Source organism: Panthera leo, chromosome A3 (genome assembly GCF_018350215.1).
Source record: "Panthera leo isolate Ple1 chromosome A3, P.leo_Ple1_pat1.1, whole genome shotgun sequence".
NCBI lineage: Eukaryota > Metazoa > Chordata > Mammalia > Carnivora > Felidae > Panthera > Panthera leo.
The window spans coordinates 119,086,473-119,105,612 of NC_056681.1; the positions used below are offsets into that span (position 1 = coordinate 119,086,473).

General features: G+C 60.2%; 2 protein-coding genes across 2 annotated transcripts in view; one reads left to right on the forward strand and one right to left on the reverse strand.

Moving 5' to 3' along the window:
* Positions 1–2,908, forward strand: part of HADHA (hydroxyacyl-CoA dehydrogenase trifunctional multienzyme complex subunit alpha) — a 49,173-nt gene extending 46,265 nt beyond the window's left edge. Inside the window, exons 17-20 of the mRNA XM_042933490.1 lie at positions 636–831; positions 1,520–1,634; positions 2,171–2,316; positions 2,405–2,908. Coding sequence (XP_042789424.1) covers positions 636–831; positions 1,520–1,634; positions 2,171–2,316; positions 2,405–2,550 — 603 coding nt within the window. The 3' untranslated portion in view covers positions 2,551–2,908. The remainder of the gene's footprint in view (positions 1–635; positions 832–1,519; positions 1,635–2,170; positions 2,317–2,404) is intronic.
* A 1,233-nt stretch (positions 2,909–4,141) lies between these two features.
* Positions 4,142–19,140, reverse strand: GAREM2 (GRB2 associated regulator of MAPK1 subtype 2). Its single transcript, XM_042933493.1, has 6 exons — positions 19,029–19,140; positions 16,058–16,198; positions 9,933–10,063; positions 8,197–9,243; positions 7,048–7,217; positions 4,142–6,565 (listed from the first exon to the last, which is right to left on the reverse strand). Exons 1-6 carry the CDS (start codon positions 19,138–19,140, stop codon positions 5,548–5,550), a joined length of 2,619 nt encoding a protein of 872 aa, XP_042789427.1. The 3' UTR covers positions 4,142–5,547.

The following is a 19,140-nucleotide window of genomic DNA, read 5'->3' on the forward strand; positions in this document are numbered from 1 at the left end:
CCACACGGTGGTTGGAAATCATGGGCTTTGCTGCCCTACAGCGGGCAGAATTTTAGCTCCGCTCCCTTAACCGCCTCCCTGCTCCACTAGGCCCAGGGCCTCCCGACATGCTCTTCACGGTTTCTGCATCCCCTTTGAGGCAGGGACCATCCAGAACACGCAGGCCCGTTGGCCTGATGGGTGCTGGGCCGGCTTCTGCTGCACACACCCCTCCGGTGGCACCTCCTCGCCGGGCACTCGTCAGACGCTGGCTCGGGGGGCTCCGCAGCACTGCTCCGTGGCGAGGCCTCTTCTCTTAGTTATGGGAGACTTCGCCCTGTGCGCCGCAGTATCTCATTACTACCGAGATTCAGAATTGCAAACGAGAAGGAAATGAACAGTGTGTTCATCTCTAAATGAATTTGTTCATTCCTTAAAGTGCTGTGGGTTCGGGAAGGCTCAGACTTTCCCCCTGCTGACTCCCAAAGCTCCTTTGCCTCCCTGGGTGGAACAGCCCCGGTCCTGGGCCTGGCCAGGCGGCGCCCAGGAGAGAAGCGGGTGTCGCGGCAGCCCGGTCTCGGAGGGCCAGCCTGGGGAGCCTTCGTGGGAGGGCCCAGGATGCCTTTCCTTGAGGTCCCTGCTTACCTCCCGTTCAGGAAGGAGTTGACCCTAAGAAGCTGGATTCCCTTACCACAAGCTTTGGCTTTCCCGTGGGTGCTGCCACCCTGGTCGATGAAGTTGGCGTGGACGTGGCAAAACACGTGGCAGAAGATCTAGGCAAAGCCTTTGGGGAGCGGTTTGAAGGCGGAAGCGTAGAACTGCTGAAGCAGATGGTGTCCAGGGGCTTCCTGGGTGAGTAGCCTCAGAGACACGTAATTCCAGTTTCCTGAGACACAGTCCCAGAAGGCCCGTGTGGGAGAGTTCTTCCTAAACACAGAGCCCAGTGTCCGGGGAGTTTTTTAAATGACTTCACGACAACCCCTTAGGCTGGGCCCGTAGACCACAGACAAAGGCAGGACTCTGGCCTGAGGCTCCGCCACCGCCCAAGGTATGCAAGACTGACAGGCACTCTCATCGGGGCCCAAGGCCTGGAATACGCCTGTCATCCTGCAGGAGCAAGTTCTGCACCCAGGCGTCCCCATGCTGTCTGGCCACCCGTGCAGAGAAGGTGATGCTTCTAACACAGAGGATATGAGGGAGGCCCGGCAGAGGTGGCTCGCTCGCTCTCTCGTCAAAGCAGCGGCAAAATCGGCACCGGGAGCACGGCATGCTAGGGCCTGGCATTGCACGTCTGGACTTTAAAGCTGATCCAGGTGGCCTTTCCCAGCCACATACACAGAGTTCCAGGCTCCGGGAAACACAACGTCATTTTTCCTTCTCTGCCAACGCTGCTGGCAAACACCGAATTTCCAGGGTTAGCCAGCCAGCCAGGTCAGGGGTACGGTCGAGAGGTTAGAGCTTCGCACAGACTAGCGGAGGAGAGAATCCTCAGGCTGGTGCTCTGAGAGATGGTAATCCTCCCTTTTCCGGCTTCTTTTAGGTCGCAAGTCTGGGAAGGGCTTTTACATCTACCAGGAGGGCGTGAAGAATAAGAGTTTGAATTCTGACATGGATGGTATTTTGGCAAGTCTGAAGGTGCCTCCTAAGTCTGACGTGTGAGTTAACTTGAGTAGCTAATAGCGTGGAAACGTGTTTCTCTCCAAAGTTTCTCAGTCCTCTTCCATCTTTGTTATACTCACCTTGCCTGACCGAATACTCCTGCCCTTCCACGTGCCTCCTCGCTTTCTGCCAAGCATCGGGGTGGGGACTGCAGCCAAGCCTTGGAAAGACCCCTGTTCCGGCCTTCCCTCTGAAGGTCTGGAGGGAACTCGAAAGACGATTGTCCTGGGTCCCTTCAAGCCCCAGGCCATTTTTATCATTTATAATTGGCAGCTGATGAGGTCAAGAGATTCTGTCCACCCTCCCCTCCCCTGGTCTAAGCGCCAGTTTCAGGCCGATTAGGACAAGCAGCCCTAAGACTCTATTCCAAGGGTGAGGGCGGCTTCCCAGTGGCTCCTCCTCTCCAGCATTGGAAGTTCCGTCCTGGCTGACCCTCTGGGCTCTGGCGGCAGCAACCCTCTTTCCCGCACGCGCAGTTCCCGCGTCCCTCCCGTGACACTTCATCTACCTCAGTGTCTCTCTCTCTCGGCAGCTGCTCTGACGAAGACCTCCAGTACCGCCTGGTGACAAGATTTGTGAATGAGGCCATCATGTGCCTGCAGGAAGGGATCCTGGCCACGCCCGCAGAGGGAGACATCGGAGCCGTCTTCGGGCTTGGCTTTCCCCCGTGCCTTGGAGGTTGGTCTCGCAAGTTGGGAAAGTAGCTTGTTTTACCCCAGAGCTCGTTTTGCTGTCGCCTTCAACCAAGTCCTGTTTCTCCATTTAGGGCCCTTCCGCTATGTGGATCTGTATGGCGCCCAGAAGATAGTGGACAGGCTCAGGAAGTACGAGGCTGCCTACGGAAAACCGTTCACCCCGTGCCAGCTGCTCATTGACCACGCTAACAGCCCCAACAAGAAGTTCTACCAGTGACGGGCCCTCACACCCTGCTCCCCGGCTAACACAGCTGCCGGCAGTGCTGGCTCTCCAGGAGAGTGGCATCTAGATTTATCAGGGTAACCAGAAGGAAAACAAATTCTGGCATTGGCGTGTGCTGGGATTCAAGTGCCTTCAGCAGGACTGTCTCTCCCTCCTGGTGAAATGTGGCTGTGAATTAGTTTGCACTTCATGTTAGAAGGTGGAACCCACCGTGCTCGTGAACCCATAAGCCTTGACGCTCAAAATGGCAGAGTCTCCGGAACCATCCTGCCCCCGTCCCCGGGCCAGTGGCGGGGAGGGCAGTTTTGCACCCTACCCAGTACACGAGAACAATAAAACCCAACTCTTCTCAGCCTGTCTACGTGCTCCTTTTTCTTCGGTCTTTGCCCTTCTGGTTTAAACCCGTCCTTCAAGGAGTCGGAATAAAGCCTTGGGCTCTCGGGGTGTGCATGTGTTGGGAGAGTTCTAGACAGCCCCTTGAGAGAGAGAGAGACCGTGACACGGGGGGATTTAGGGGACTTCACAAACTAAACCCAGCTGTGTTTACAGACTCTGGCAGGCTTCTGCTTGCCGTGAGAAAGAGGCCCGACTGACCAGAGCAGGTGAAGGGCGAGAGGCCTGGAGGCCAGGGTTCAAGAGGCTTCTTTCCCCAGACGGCATTTCCTCATGGCACAATGTCATCCAGGGTTTATTGTGTGTGTGGCGGGACGCATATTCAGGATGTCAGCATGGGCATGAGGCACAGGAGTGAATATTTTCCTGGCCAATAGATCCTGCACGTGTTGGCTGCCCCAGAGCACGGAAGGATGGATGCGTGGATGATCAGCGCGACGAGCGGGACGAAGGCCGAGCGACCTGCCAGCACCACACGCTGTGAGACACACCCCCCCCCCCCCCCCCCCCCCCGCCCTCGCGGTGCCCTCTGGGCCGGAGAGGCCCTACGCTCACCTTCCAGCAGAAGCGCTACCCAGTCTGTGTAAGCGGCTAGGGGGCCCCCACCGCGTTTGCACAGAATCCTAACGAGTCACACTGTGTCAGGCTCTGAACCGTGACCCATTGCTCCTGCGTCTGCTCCAGCTGCCAGGACTCGACACCATCCCGGGCCCAGCTCTGCCGGGACCAGTGGGCAGGGAGCTTAGCTCCGGCTTGACTGACTACTCACCGTTGGTTGGTTGGTTGCCACAGAGCCAGACTCTAAAATCAAGCCACCTCTGTGCTAGGGGTTCTCAGGTGACCAAAAGGTAGAGAACGGGTCCTCACACCAGAGCCATTAACGGGCTCCTAAAGGGCGCTCTGGGAGAGCCTCAGGCAGGCATTTGGCCAGTGCAGGAAAAACCTGGGGCCTGGCTGGCGAGCTGGAGTTTTCCACTCAGCAGCAATGGAAAGTAGGAATGATGTTGAAACCTTTGAGGGAGCTGGAACGTTCTTCTAGGGTAGGGGCTGATGAGGGGTTTTCAGAAGAGAACCCAGGAGTGGGCCACGGGCACACCCATTGCAGAGCCTTCTGCCTGGAGGCCTACACATTGTACCTGTCGGTCCCCGTGGTCCGGAAGAAGAGAGCCGCCGACACCCAGCATTCCACCTGCACTGTCCAGTGCTCTAGCATTTATTTCACTAGTCCCGGAGGATTCACTAAGGGATCGACAAGGAAACCAAATGCTTCATCAGTTTGTGTGTCCTGCTTCCCGACTCCCCTTGCCCTGGAGCGGAGGCATCAGCTCAGGGCCTGAGCACCGGCATGGCTTCACTACTCTTAAGAGAAAAACAGGAAATAAATATCTAGGAAGGCTAGGTAAGGCAGAAGAGAAGGCCTGTAACCCGGGGCCTGAGGCCAGCGGCACAAGAGTTAGTGTGGTCCTGGGTGATGAGACGGAGAGCCCGGGGGCTGGGGAGTAACGGGTGCTCGTACACCACGGCCAACCTCCGGGTGCCAAGCAGGTCATCGTGCCCGAGATCCGGGGGACGAGGGCCTGCTGTGAGGCACATGAGCAAGTGCAGGAGGCCTGGGCTACAGGAACGGGGAACGAGCAGGTTTCCCCAAACCACCGTGCTTTCTCCCCACCCACGCCACCTGTGCCAGCTACAGAGAGCAAGAGGACGGCACCGTGTGCTGGCCAGAATCAAGCGAAGTGGGAGCAGAGGGGAAGTGGGAGAGACTGAAGGCCACTCGCCTCCAGAATCCAGGAGCGGCTGACCTAAATCTACCTGCTCCTCCGCGGAGTGAGAATCTTCGCAGACCGGACCCAGCCTGGCAAGATGGAAGGCGGAAGCCTGGGCACCGGGGACGTCAGGGGACCACCCGGCTCCCCAACTAGAGCACGTCAACAGCAGGGCCGTTCTCGTCGAGGGTCTTCACCCGCAAACCAGCACCGAGAGCTGGAGCCTCCGAGGCACGGTGGCACAGGCTTGTACTCGCTATTCCAGTGCTCGGGGCCGGGGCCCTGATTCACAGAAGGGGGAAGGAAGGGCGTCCCAGAGATACAGAAACGGCACCCAGACTCTGGGGCAGCTTAGGCCAAAAGCCCACAGGGCAGAGGGGAGAGGGCACTTGGGGAATTTGTGCTTAAGTTACGAACCATCTTCTTCCCTGGTCTCTAACCTCAACCTACAAGCTTGAGAAGTGCAAGAGGCCTGTGAAGTTCTGCACAAGGACACGGGAAGATGTTAGGTCACCGCGAAGGCCAGCTTTTGATGCCCTTCCTCCACGGGAATCACAGCAGTGTGGCCCCAGGCCCAGGTGTGCCCCGGTGCCTCCAGCCTCCTCCCCACATACTCTGCACAAAGGCCAGATGTCCCTGTGTAGGGGTCTGACCCCAGAGTCCCCCACTTCCAAGTGTGTCTGGATTCACTCTGAGGGGCTGCCTGGCCGCCTCAGTCTTGGCATAGATTCTCCTCGCAGGCGGGACCGGCTCCTGGGTCCCGCAGGCTGTCCCCCTGCAGCCCCGGGGCCTCCGTGCCAGCTTCCGGTTGCGCAGTTATGAGCCGGGAACATCAGATCTTGGGCCGCCAGCCTTTGATGAACTGCATGATCTTCTTCACCTGCAGCTTGGTGAGGTGGAAGTCATCTGCCAGGATGTCCTCGCTGAGCTGCACGAAGATGCTGCCGTCAATGCGTTCTCTGGCAAAGAAGCTCACCACGTCCTCTGAGAGCCCGATGAAACGCAGACTTCGAGAGACTTCTTCCAGGGAGAGTGCAGACAGGTCAGCGGGGGGCTGCCAGGAGGAGGCATCCCGGCCTCCCCAGCCTGCGACCCCCTCCCGGGGACTGGCAGGAGGCCCCTCCAGGCGCCCTTGGGCGAGAAGGAGCCGAGCTCCGCCCGCCTCGGGCCCCTGCAGGGCCACCGGTGACAGTGGGGTGGGGACCTGCCGCAGCACCAGACCTTCTGGTTCAAAGGCCTTGGGGGGTCCGAGTGGCGAGAGGCAGGGTCCGGGCCCAGGTGCCCCCACAGCTCTGGGCTCCTGACAGCGCAGCAGCTCGGGCTCCGGGGAACCGCCCTGGCCCAGCTCAAAGGGCTCCAGGGCTGGTTCCGGCCACTCGGAAGAGGAGGAGGAGGAGGTGGGACAGGAGGGGGGAGCAGCCGAGTAGGCCTGGCCTGGTGAGCCTGGGCCTGGAGAAAAAGCAGGGCTGGAGGTAGCCAGGGGGCCCGAGGTGGTCGTGGGCCCAGGAGAGGCGGCCACGGAAGGGCCCGAGGGGTAGGCAGGCCCCGAAAAGGGGTTGAGAGCTCCGAACGGAGCAAAGCGTTTCTGTGGGTGAGAGGGCTTGAACAGAGGCGGGCAGCCGTGGTACGCCTTGACGGGGGTGTCAGCCCCCAAGACGGAGGCAGCCCGACTGCTCGGGGGCTCTGCGAGGGCCCGCGCGGCCTGGCTGGGCTGCGTGGTGGAGGGCAGGGGTCCCGGGGGTGGGCGGCCGGAGGCCTCGCCGGCCTTGCAGTCTCCCCAGGTGCACGGGTAGCAGTAAAGGGAGTAGGCATCCGGTGACGGTGAGCCGCTGCCGCTGCGGGAGGCTGCCCTGCGGGCAGAGACACAGATACGCGCGGAAATGCGACAGGCCGCTCTGCCAGGGCAGAGACTGCCACGCTGATCTCAGCAACGCCGGCTCGCGCCCCGGCCCCCAAGGCCTGAGACACCCCCCCCCCCCCCCCCCGCCCCGGGACTGCCCTAGTCTTCCTTCCAGCCTCTCCCGCCCCTGGGAAAATGAGACTATGCTGAATCACGTAAAATTTTCATATGGCAAGGAGCACTCCATCCCGTGGCAGATCCCAGTCTGGAGGGAACCTGGGCCGTGTCCCCACCCAACCGACATCAGTTAGGAAAGGAACAAACTGAAGCGAGAAGGTGGAAAGCAAGGCGTGGCCCCAGCCCCCTCAAGCTCAGGTACTGCTCAGGAACATACGCCCTCCGAACCCCCAGGCCTGGACTCTTCCTCAGCACCGGCTCCCCTCCCTAGGCCCCTTCCCGAGGACCCAGCACCGAGAGAAGGAGGGGGCTCACCCATCCTGGAGGCCAGAGGAGTAGTAGGAGAGGCTGGAGCTGGGGGAGTGGATGGGCTGCAGCTTGGGGAAGCGTGGGGGCACCGGGGGGCTGCCCGAGGGTCGGCCGCCGCCATTGCCACCCCGGGGAGGCACAGGTGGGGCGTTGAGCAGGCGGCACTCCTCCTTCACCTGCAGGCAGAGGGCCGTGACTCCGCGTCCTGTCCCCAGGCGGCGGACACCCCTTGCCTCGCCCTTCCCAAGCAGCTGGGCAAGGAGGGCGTCTGGGATGGACACTGCCCCACTTTGCCAAGAGGCTATCTCCGCCTTACTCACCTCTGCCATTCACCCACCCCGGCCCTCTAAGTCTCTCCAGCCTGTTTCACTCCACGAGAGCCCATGACATACACACCATCTCCTGTGGCCTTGGAAAGCCATCGTGAATATAAGAATATGTATATATGAGGAGATCCAAAACAGATAAGTAAACCTAGTCCCTCCTCAAGGAAAAGAAGAGGAAGAAAATGGTGTGACAAGGAGAAGAAAGGGCCATTGGTCATCAAGATCCCTTCCTTATAGGTCAAATACTCCCAGTGGACTCCCTGATGTTAACGGCTGCAGTCCACTGCTGTGGACCAGTGCGGTTGCAAAATTCTGCAGTAGGCACAGATAGGGTTCCTTAGTGCAGGACTTCTCAGAGCCTTTAATGAACCAGCGTTCTGTGGTTCCTAAGTGAGGAGGGGGTGGGTTAGGAATCATCCACTACATTTTCTAAACTTATTCCACCAGGGGACCTTCTTTTCCCTGGACAACTTAAAGGACTCCTGTTCTGTGGAGCCTTCTGAGCTCATCCCCAAACTCTCTCAAGCTAGAGACCTACGAGCATCTTTGTCTCCAGAACTCCCAGTGCCACCGCCCCTGGTTATCTACAGACCATATACATCTACGTCCCTGGTATCCACACCGGCCCTGGTATACCACAAACGCTCCAGCGTCCTTCTCCTTGTCCTTCTCTCCTTCCCCCGCCCCTGGGACACCTTCTGTCACAGGCTCCAGGGGCTGGAGGCGGAGCTACGAGGCTGGGGCGCAGGAGAACTTGCTTCTGGCCGGCCACCTCCCTGGAGCAGACACCCCCAGCCCCCCTCCCTGCCTCCCACCCCCGGCCACTCACCGCCTCGGACTTGGGAGGGACGGGAGGCGGCGGTGCCTCCGGCTCCAGGCGGGGCGGCCCGGCGGCCCCGAAGGAGATGAGGTCGGGCCCGGGGGGCGGCCGCGTCCGGCCCTCGGCGAGGCCCTCGGCCGCCTGGTGCGTCCACAGCTCCTCGTAGGGGATCTCGGCGGGCGGCGCGCCGGGCTCTGGCGGGCCGGCCCAGTCGGGGCTCACGTACTCCTGCTCGCCGTCGCCGGGCGGGCCGGGGGCGCGGGCGGGCGCCGGGGCGCGCGGGGGCGCGGGCAGGCAGAGGCGCGCGCGGCGCGGGCTGGCGCAGTCGTCGGCCAGCTCGGCGGGCGCCTCGCGCACGGCGGTGGAGTACTCGTCGGGGTCGAAGCGCTCGCGGCAGTAGGAGGCGCTGTCGCGCACCAGGCGCTCCACGCGCGGGTCCCCGGCCAGCAGGCCCTGCGGCAGCGCGAAGCGCGGCGTGTCGGTGAGCAGCAGGAAGTGCAGCGGCGCCGGGCCCTCGCGGCGCAGCGCCAGCCCCAGCACCACGGTCTTGGAGATGATGCTGACCAGCTTGTAGCAGTGGCCCTCCCGCACCGGGTGCAGGTCGTAGGGGTTGCGCGGCGGCCGGCTGGGCACCAGCACGTTCACGGGGAGCCGCACGCGCTCGATGATGGCGCGCACCGTGTGCTCGCCCTCCTGCATCTGCAGCTCCAGCGGGCTGCGCGTGCTGAAGCGGCCCTGGCACTGGAAGGGCAGGCTCAGGCTCTCGTTGGTGCGGTGGTTCATGCAGATGAGGCAGGGCATCTTGCCCTTGACGGGCCTGGCGCCGCCGCCGCCGCCGCCGCCACCCGCGGCCCCCGCACCCCCGGGGCCGCCGCCTCCCACCCCGGCCAGCGCCCCGGCCCGGCCCAGCTTGCGCAGCAGCGTGGTGAAGCGCGAACGCTCCTTGGTGGTCTTGGCACACAGGATCTCCGCCTGGCCCATGAGCGTGAGCTCGTCGCCCGCATGCAGCGTGAAGTTGTACACCTCGCTGTCCTCGCTGAACTCGCCCGACACCACCTGCGGATCCCAGAGACCGGGTGGGGCTTTAGCCGGTGGCCCAGGCAAAGCCCTCCTTTGAGGCGCGAGCACACCCCCCCACTCCCCGACACGGGAGCCTTTCCCAGGCTGAGACCGGATCAAGAGCACCGGACCGCAGGGTCAGGAGACCCACATTCCCTCCCGGAGAGGCCACGTAGGAGCCGTGCAACCTTAAATGAGCTACTTCTGGGGCCTGAGTTGCCTCGTGTGTTAACTCTTGGAAGAACTGCAACATGTTGGTGTGCCATACTTTTAAAATATCCAGTAAATGGCAGCTTTTATTATCATTGCTTATACGATCTGGGCAGTAACAATACTCCATCTACTCAAGGCTACCGTGAAGAGGAGTGAACTGGTGGATAAGGGTTTGTAAACAAACGAGCCATCCGTACACCAGTGGGGGTCTGCCGGGACTGTGTGCCCCCAACGACCACTCTTCCTACGGAAGGGACGGGCTGCCCTGAGGATCTCCAAGTCAGGGCAGGACCCTCCACACACACTTCACCACCTATTCCAGGAAGTTCTGCAGGCCAGTGGGTCATACACCTGGCTCTTCTGACATGGCCCAAGGCCCTCAAGGGGCACTGTGACACCTTCTGCCTCCTGGACCCTAAGGACAACCCTCCAACCAGCGTGGGGACACCAGGCCTGGTGTGGCAAGGACTGACCTTGACACTGAAGGTGATAGCTTCCATCACAAAGATGCGGTCAGGGAAGACGCTGGCCACCTCTTCCACGCTGCTGAAGTACCTCACCGGCTCCCGCACGTCCCGGGCCTGCTCCAGGAGCTTGAACTTCCCTACGAAGGACGAACACAGGCTGCTAGGGCAGGCCTGCCCGCCGGTCCCCCCTTCTTGCTCCCCTCGCGTCAGCCAGCCCCTCTGGAACCGAGACTGCAGAAAGGCAGGTTTGCACAGCCTGAGGTGGAAGGGGCCAGGCAGCTGGCTCAAGGGGGGCAGGTGAGCACAGACCTAGCAACCAGAACCCCATGGAGAGCTTGTGGGTGGGTGAGGAGGCCCGCAGCTGCCTGCCCAGAGAAATCCGAATGCACATTGGCAGCCAAACGCTTGCACACAGAACTGGCCTCCAACCAAGCATCAGTGTCGCACTGGAGATGCTGGCTCCTGGCTTCGTCCCAGCCCCACTCTGACTTGCTGTGACCTTCCCCTCTCGGGGTCCTCGTCGGAGGGCAATGGAGCAGACGATCGGGGGTCCTGTCTGGATCTGGCATCCAACGCACGTACCTCGGGTTGCCGATCCATACCGATGCACCTGGCAGACCAGGGGCTCAGCCCCGGGCCTTGGAGACCCCAGGAGGGCTGCTCAGACTCCAGCTCTGTTCCCAGACCCTGCCCTGGTCCAACATTCAGCCCCTGGTGCAACATCCCAGAGGCCTCTGACCTGAGCCCGACAAAACCGCCTCCCTCCCTCCCTCCGACGAGGCCTTCCTAACCGGCGGTCGGGGGCTGTTTTAGCTGGCCCGGCAGATGCCCCCAGCAGGCACAGACTGTAAAAGAACAAGGATAATCCATGAAGCTGACCCCCTTGTATAAACTGTCTCACCTCACTGGTCACATATACCCTTTATGTGCCCTGAGACAGAGGGTGCAAGCCTAGATGACCCAGATAGAGTTGGTGCGACACAAAGCACCCAATGATGGCAGGATGGGACAGCTGCTACAACAGACTCGTGACTGAAGAGCCAAAGACCCGCCTGACGGTCCGAGGGGATCTTAAGAATGAAAAGAGTTTTACAGGGGCGCCTAGGTGGCTCAGTCAGTTAGGCGACCGTCTCTTGATTTCGGCTCAAGTCATGATCTCATAGTGGTGAGACCGGGCCCCACACCAGGTTCCACACTGTGGAGCCTGCTTAGGATTCTCTCTCTCCCTCTCTCTTGCCCCTCTTCCGCTTGTGCTCTCTCTCCAAATAAAAAAATAAACATTAAAAAAACAAAAAACAAAAAACGTTTTATAGAACGGACAGTCCACATGGAAGAAATAGCACGGACAAGACAGGGTCACCGGGGCGGCTCAGTCGGGTAAGGCTCAGGTCATGATCTCGTGGTTTGTGAGTTCGAGCCCCACGTTGGGCTCCGTGCTGCTGGTGTGGAGCCTGCTTGAGATTCTCTCCCCCTCTCTCTCTGCCCCTCCTCTGCTCTAGCTCTCTCTAAATAAATAAATAAACTTAAAAATTTTTTTTAAAAACAAGAGTCATGAGAGCAGATTGCCTGCCCGAAATGGTGAGTGCCTATGCCCAGGACTTGAGGAAGGTGCCAACGGCATGTGAAGCAGCAACCAGGTTATGAAAGGCTCTAAATGCCAGGTTAAGGCAGAAAGACTTTGCTCAGTAAGAAATGAGCTTTTGGCTTTCAGCTCAGAGGAAGCCAAGGTGCCACTTTCTCCCATCGTCCTGAATCCGGATTCATCTGACACCAGCCACCTCCGCCAGGCCACCTAAGTCCGACGCCCAAAAGATCGAAGTCACGGAAGGTGCCCTGGTGGGGTAGTCACTGCCATGTCTGCAGAGCCCCCAAGACTGGCCCCCTGGGTGCGCGTCCCAAGAAGGTTAGTGAGGACATCGCCAAGGCAAGTGGTGATCAGAAAGGTCTGAGGACGACAGCGAAACTGACCATTCAGAACAAACAGGCCCACGCTGAAGTGGGACCTTCTTCTGCCGACGCTCTGATCATCGAAGCCCTCAAGGACCCACCAAGACACAGAGAAAAGCAGAAAAACATCACGCGCGGTGGAAGTCTCACTTTTGACGAAACTGTCAACGTTGCCCAACAAAAGCAGCATGCATCTTTAGCTAGAGAATGCTCTAGAACCATTAAAGAGATCTTGGGGACTGCCTAGTCTGTAGGCTGCAATGCTGAAGGCTGCCCCCTTCAGGACAGCCTGTATGACGTGATGCAGTGGACTACCCAGCTGGCTAAGAACTACAAAGGAAAATATCTCAATAAACGGTCATCTCACAGCCCAAAAAAGAAATGAAAGCCGTCGCGGTGTTTTGAGCAAGAAAATGCCAAGCTCCAAGTTGAGCTCCATAAAGAAAGCAGGGAGGTCATTCTGCAGGAGAGCCGGGACAGCCACTGGGGAAATGGCAAAATCAAGCAGACCAAGAGGCAGACTGGGGCAGCGGATTACGTGCAGGTAGGGGGAGGAAAGGACGCAGGCCACCAGCGGGTCAGAAATGGAGCTGGCAAAACAGACCCTTAACTACAGAGAACAAACTGAGGGTTACTGGGGGAGGCTGGGGGGTGGGGGGGAGGGGATGGGCTCGATGGGGGATGGGTGTTAAGGAAGGCACTTGTGTTGAGCACCAGGCGCTCAACTACATTCTACTCCTGAAACTAATATTGCGCTGTATGTTACCTAACTGGAATTTAAATAAAAACCTGGCAATACCAAAAAACCAGAAAAACCAACACAACACGGGGCAGGCAGAGCTGCTAGTCAAAACTGGGAACCTGGAAGTAACATGTGGGGCAGAAGCCAGTCCTTGGGAGGCCAAGTGAGGCCCCCCAGGGGGTGCTCCTAGGGGGGTGAGCAAGCGCGGGCAGGGCTTAAGGGCAGGGCTTAAGGACTCCGGGTGGGAGGTACAGACTGAACCCACAGGTGGGTCTTCAGCTAGGGCGGATCTCAACCCTTTGGGAACTCTCCTCCCAGAAAAAAATGCCAGCATCCTCCTGGCGTGAACACAAACACCGCGTTGTATACAGTATGTGGGTCCTGGAGCCCCCCAGACCCAGCCAGAATCCCAGACTGAGGACACTCCCCTGCCCCCAACGTGCTGAGAATGAAGAACGAAGGGCCCGGCAGCACCTAGAAGCGGGAAAGAAGTGAAGCTGAGAAAGGGAAGGGGAAGTGCCCAAGAGAAAGAGGAGACCCTTGTAAGAAAATGTGCCACAGCCCTCCAGGGCAGCGGCGAGAAACGGGAGGCGCCTGGCAAGGAACGGGGGTCTGGGGGGGGGGGGGGGTCCGGGCAGCAGGGGCCGCACAGTGGCTACCATCCCACTGCGGGTGCCACCCCTCCCTCCCGCGGCCTCCCCCCCCCCCCACACTCACAAGCCCCCACCACAAGCAGCCAAGCGGGGAGAGCTGCCCGCTGCCCCCTGTGGGGAGAGCTGGAGCCAAGTCAGGGCTGCAGCCGGGAGAGGATGTGGCCGGCGGATCGATGTAACCATGGTAGCCAGCACCACCCCCTCCGCCGCAGCGCGGGCCCAGCACCGGTCATTACCGCGGGAGGAAGGAAGGGAGACCTCCCGGGAGCGATGCGCCAGCCCCTGGAAGCCTTCGCTCCCCCCCCCCCCCCCCCCCCCCCCCCCGGCAGCTTCCTCTCCTGCCTCCCCCCGTAGTGAGACCCCAAGCGCCCCGCACCCTAGGGACCTGCCCCACCCCAGCCTGCCCCTGCTCCCTGCCCTTTCCCTCCTACGTCACATTCGCGCTCCCTGGCGTCCCTTCCAGCCAGAGCAGTCTCCCCTTCCTCTTAGCACCCGACCCCGGCCGCCGTTCCCTAAAGAATGGCGAGTAAATGTACAGGCTTGGGGTCGGACAGACCTAGTTGAATCCCATCTCTGGCACCAACCAGCCTCGCGACCTTGGGCGAATTATTTAATCTCTCCGGGCTTCAGTTTTCCCATCTGTGAAATGGAAGCACAGGGCTTAGCTCCCAGAATGCCGGCCAACGCTGACCTGAGCCACCTAGCCCCTTGTGCGGGGCGGTGGGGGCCCTCTCCGGGCAGCCAGGTCCCCCGAATCCACGGGCGCTGCACTGCACTCCCCTCCCCCGCCTTCCCTGAGGCTCCCGGGTCTCGCCACTGCCCCCGCCCACGTTATTATTAATTCATTAGGAGGAACTAGCGTCGGGCTGCACGCTCCGCTTCCAGGCTATAACCCCGTCCCTCCCCTCCCCCACTAGGGCCACCGAGCCACCCACCGGAAAGATGCGGCTAGGGATGCGACTCCCCTGCAGGCCAGCCGTCGCCCCATGACCACACCGTCCACATGCACACAGGGGCACCAGAAGATTGCATAAGGGAAAGGGCCCCAGGCCTCCTGCACTCACTCACTCTTCCCTAGGAGGCTCTGTGCCTTGGTTTCCCTGATGTTTAATAACACAACTGAAATGGGACAGTAAAGTCACACTTCTGTCAGCGAGGGCTTTTTCCAATCTTTTGTTTTTTCATCCCAAGAAGATCTGGGGCCCCTTCCTGGACCAGTACCAGAGAGCCAGGCTGGGAAGTTTCTAGCTGCTAAGCAGGCCTTTCAAGGGCTCCAGGCTCAGGGCCCAACCCCGGGTCAGAAAGACACCAGAGTGTTTCCTCATCTTTTAAATGGGGTGTGGGAGCTATGGGGGTACCAACTTGACAGCGTTGTTTGTAAAGAGCAGAAGCCTTAGTCCTGTCCCCCTGGCTCAGAGGAGACCCAAGAAGGGCTGGGGACCCCAATACCTGGGAGGAAAGGAATGGGAGCCTTCCCAGCTCCAGCTCAGGAGTTCCCGACTTCTACTAGGGCAGGGGAAGGGGACTAGCAGTCACAAACACAGAACTGGGCAAGCTACCAGAGCTCTCGGAGCCTCACTTTGTGGGTTAGACGGAGCTAATAAGACTTTCTCACACGGCTGCCGTGAGGATGTTATGACGAAACACTCAGCTCAGCATCTGGAGGGCGGCGTGTGTTTAACACGCAGGAGCTGTGGGATCTTTGGGGCACACAGGGGCATCTCTGGAGGGGGCCACCAGATTCCCACCCTTCCCACCCAGGTGACAACAGCCCTGCGTCGCTGGTGTGGTGCAGGCGAGCATCAGCCCAGGAGTCCGGTCACCTGGGTTCTAGCCCTTGCTCCGCTGTTTCCTAGCTGTGTGACCCTGGGCAAATCACCTCCCTCTTAAAGCCTCTGTTCTGTCACGTGTAAAATACAAGGGCTGTGCTTTCCAGCAGCAGAATCCTTTCTTCAAACAAAATCGTATGTAAGATATCAACATCATACATATAACAGATAAAAGTACGAGTTCATTAGCATCATCTCATTTAAGTGTAAAATTTTCACATTCGCTGAGAAAGCCAGTCAGTGAAAACAAGGAGTTTAACACAAAAATTGGGAAAAATCAGGATTAGAGTGGACGAGTGCAGTTCTAAAATCAGCCTGAGCATCCCTTTGTTTCTGAAGAATTTTGGTTGCACACCAACCACTGAGAAGATCCCCGCACGAGACGTTCTCTTCGAGGGTCTGGACAAAAAAAAAGCCTTAATGAGGCAGCTCACAGTACACACCCAAGGTCTCTAGTTAGGGTTAAGGTTTGATTTGCAGCAGTGTGAGAGTGGGGTTAATTTTTAGATCATCAGTTTAAAATAAAATGTGAATGGGGCGCCTGGGGGGCTCAGTCCATTGAGTGTCTGACTCTGGCTCAGGTCATGATCTCGCAGTCTGTGAGTTCGAGCCCCGCATCGGGCTCTGTGCTGACAGAGCCCGGAGCCTCCTTCGGATTCTGTGTCTCCCTCTCCTTCTGCCCTTCCCTCACTCGCGCTCCCCCTCTCTCAAAAATAAACGTTTAAAAAACTAAACGAAATAAAATGTGAATCAAAATTTTGCAACCAGAAACCCAGGACTCCCCCAGAAACGGTATGAAAACCACAGGGCCCTAACCGCCACCCGGCCAGCCATGTCCTCGTTCATCCCTGTGGCTCCAGGCAAAGGGTGGTCACTAACAGTTTCCCCCAAGGCCTACCCCCTACCCTCCTGCCTGCATCCCCCAGTGGCTCTATGTTATCTGTCCCTGGCTGGGCACACCTGGGTACTGCAGGGGGATGTCAATCTTGGGTCCGATGACGTAGTGGCCCTCCTCCAGGGTATGGGCTGTCACCGTTGTCCACTGGCGGCAGGAGTGAATGAGCAGGATGTCTCTCTCACTGACACCCTCAGCATACTCCCCTGGGAAGAGGAAGGAAAGGTAAAGTGGACATTAGGAGGGACGAAGGAGGCTAATGTCTTCACCAAGACCCTGACTGGGGATGGCTGCCCACGATCCCTGTCCAGGTCAACACCGCTCAGGGGACAGGCGCGCTGCCAGTTGTGGCCTCAGGGCTGTGAGTCACGCCTGGTCTCCCAGGGCTCTGGCTCCTGACGGGGCCCCAGCAACCACCCCGGCCACAGTCCTTCATTCACCACTTGCCTGGACAGCCTGCTGTCCCAGGCCCTGTGCTGTGAGCCAGGGTTCCGGCAGATGAGCCAGCCCCGCCCCCCCAGAGCACTTGGACCCATGGGGAGGTGGAAAGAGAGGTGAACCCAGAAAACAGGCCACGTTGGAGGTGCTGAGTGGAGGGTGTCTGGGTACTCCCAGACAGGAGCAGCAAACTAGGTGAGGTCTTCCCTGAGCAGACACTAGAGCTGGGCCTCAGGACCACCAGCAGAATTCTCAGCCCCCAAGTCAGTGCCTAAGCCAGGCGAGGAGGGCCTTGTCGGGGGCACAGACAGGGCTGAGACGGGCTATCCGTTGTGGATCCCTGCTTGAGGGGTCCCCAGAGATTCCTGGCTCTCTCTTGGACAGCCCCTTCTCACCCATTGCCACAAGGGTCTCCTACATGCAGGGGACCTCAAAGGAGAGGGGACAAAGTCTCCGATAACCCCTAGCCCCTCTCAGAGAAGCTGTTTCCTGGCTCTCCCTTTGTCAGCCCTTCACCCTCCCTGTCTTCGAAACACAGTGATGAGGTGGGGGGGGGGGGGGGGGGAGCTTGAAGGGGGAACCTAGTTCTGGGGGAAGCTGCACTAGGGCAGAGGTATTGGGAGGGGCCTGGGCCCAGAAGGCTCCAACCCCAGCAACGGTTTCCAGGAGAGCAGGAGGGGCTGGCCCAGCTTCCAGGGGGCCTGGTCTCCTGGATGCAGCTGGTGGGCAGGGGGAAGGTGGGGGGACGCCTCCTTCCCAGCCCTCTCAGACACAACTTACTAAATTGCTGCCACCCAAGCAAATGGGAAGTGGTTTATCCTGATTATCCTGATGACTGAGGGCTCCATGAAGGGTGTGGGGAGGATGTGCTCAGGCCCTTTGAGTGGGGCGGGCTCCCACTGCATTGGAGGGGGTCAGAGCTTTCCTCCTCAACCCCTCATGTCCTGGGGCAGAGGAAGCCCTCCTACTCTGCAACCTTCACAACCACACAAGGCACACACCAAAGGGCTATGGTTTACGGCCCCCAACAGTTGAGCCACAGCCCCTGGGCCTAGTGACAGGAGCTTGTCACCCCACTGACACAACTCAGTCCCATGGCTGCAACTACAGGGGCCTCTCCCAAATGCATAGGCTGTAGGGCCTTTAAGACTAAAGACACATTTTTGTTCACGTATTCGCACTCACAGTGACCACAGCCAAAGCCACCACAGACAGGTCACAGACAGGCAGACAGCTGGGCCATCACACCAGTTGTCCATTCACTCATCCCTCCGGTAAGTCCAGAATCTTTGTGAAGCGGGATATCCTCCTTCAAGGAGCCTGGAGCCCAGTGTGAAGGCAATAAACTATAAAAACGCGTGTACAGATTCAAGTCAGGGGTGCTGAGGCGCCACGGGAGCCCAGAGGAGGCCTGGTGGGACTGGGGAGCTCAGAAAGGACCCCCAGGAAAGGGAGATGCCAAAGAGGACGTGTGGGAAGTGGCCAGGCAGAACCTAGGGCCAGCTTATCCCATTCACACGCAGAAGGGGACAGCCTTGATGCTGACTCGGACAGCCTCGGGATCACTCGCTAACGATCTGGAGAGCAAGACGTTGGGCTGCTGAGCTCTCCTGCCCGACGGCCCCGGGCTCGGAAACTGACACGCAGCACGGTCGGTCGAGGGACACGCTGCGGCTCACGGTGCCCGTTCCACCCCGCCGCTTGTCGGAGGAGGGGCTGCGGGCCCCATGGAGGAGAGAGGAGCCTGTGGCCGCGGGCCCCATTAGCATTCAGGGAAGCGAGTGTGCCAACGCGGGCCAAACCCCTATTCTTCTCGCACACAAAACCCCCGGCCTGGCTGCCAGCCCCGGCTCCCGCCCCTCCTCCAGCCAAGCAGCCGCCCCCCCCCTTCCTCCAACCGGTCCCCTCGCTCCGTGCGGCCTCCAGGCGTCCCCTCTCGGGCCCCCATGCACAGTCCCATGGGCAGAGCAGCCTGGGCCCCTGGGAAGTGGGGCAAAACATGAGGGAGGGCCGGGACTTGGGGGCACGGCCGGCAGGAGGGCCCGATCATTCGGGCCTCTCCCCGAGGTGACCTGCCCGCCGGGGGCCACAGACTGCTCCCCGGGATGCGAAAGGAGAGCGCAAGAAGGGTGCCAACAGGGGCCGATCGGGGCTGGGGGGTGGTGGCGGTGGTGGGAAGACGCAGTCCGAGGCCCAGGGGATGCGGGAGGATCGAGGTGAGAAGCGGGAGACAAAGGGACGGAGGGGGGCGCGGCCCAGGCCGGGGGTCTGAGGGCTGCAGGGAAAGGGATGCACCGACGGGGCGGCCGCGGGGCCTCCGCCGCGCTCCGGCTTCTAGCTGGCCGGGAAAACTCTGTCCCGGCCTGGTCTCAGTCCCTGTCCCGGATCTCTGTCCGGTGCCCGTGAGCAGGGCCCAGGAGGCGGCAGACCCTCGGCTCGTGGGCCCTGGGTCTCCAGGGAAGGCGTGCCGGGAGCCGCGCGAGGCCGAAGCCGGGAGCGGGAGGGCAGGGGCCACATCGTCACGGCCCCCTTAGCACCTGCCCAGAGAGCCCCCGATTTCCCCGCGGACCCCCAGCCCCCCTTCCCGCACCCCAGTACCTGGCCCGAGGCAGGCGAGCGTGGGCAGGCGGCAGCGGCTGACGATGAGGTCGAGCGGGAAGGCGCCCATGCTCCAGCGCAGGCCGGCCAGCCCGGCCGCCAGCTTCTCCAT

Coding starts and splice junctions, on each gene's coding strand:
- GAREM2 (XM_042933493.1), bottom strand. CDS start 19,140: ATGGAGAAGCTGGCGGCCGGGCTGGCCGGCCTGCGCTGGAGCATGGGC. Junction 9,244..9,932: donor CTATCACCTTCAGTGTCAAG/GTCAGTCCTTGC, acceptor TGGGATCCGCAG/GTGGTGTCGGGCGAGTTCAG. Junction 7,218..8,196: donor TCCCTCCCAAGTCCGAGGCG/GTGAGTGGCCGG, acceptor CTCTGCCTGCAG/GTGAAGGAGGAGTGCCGCCT.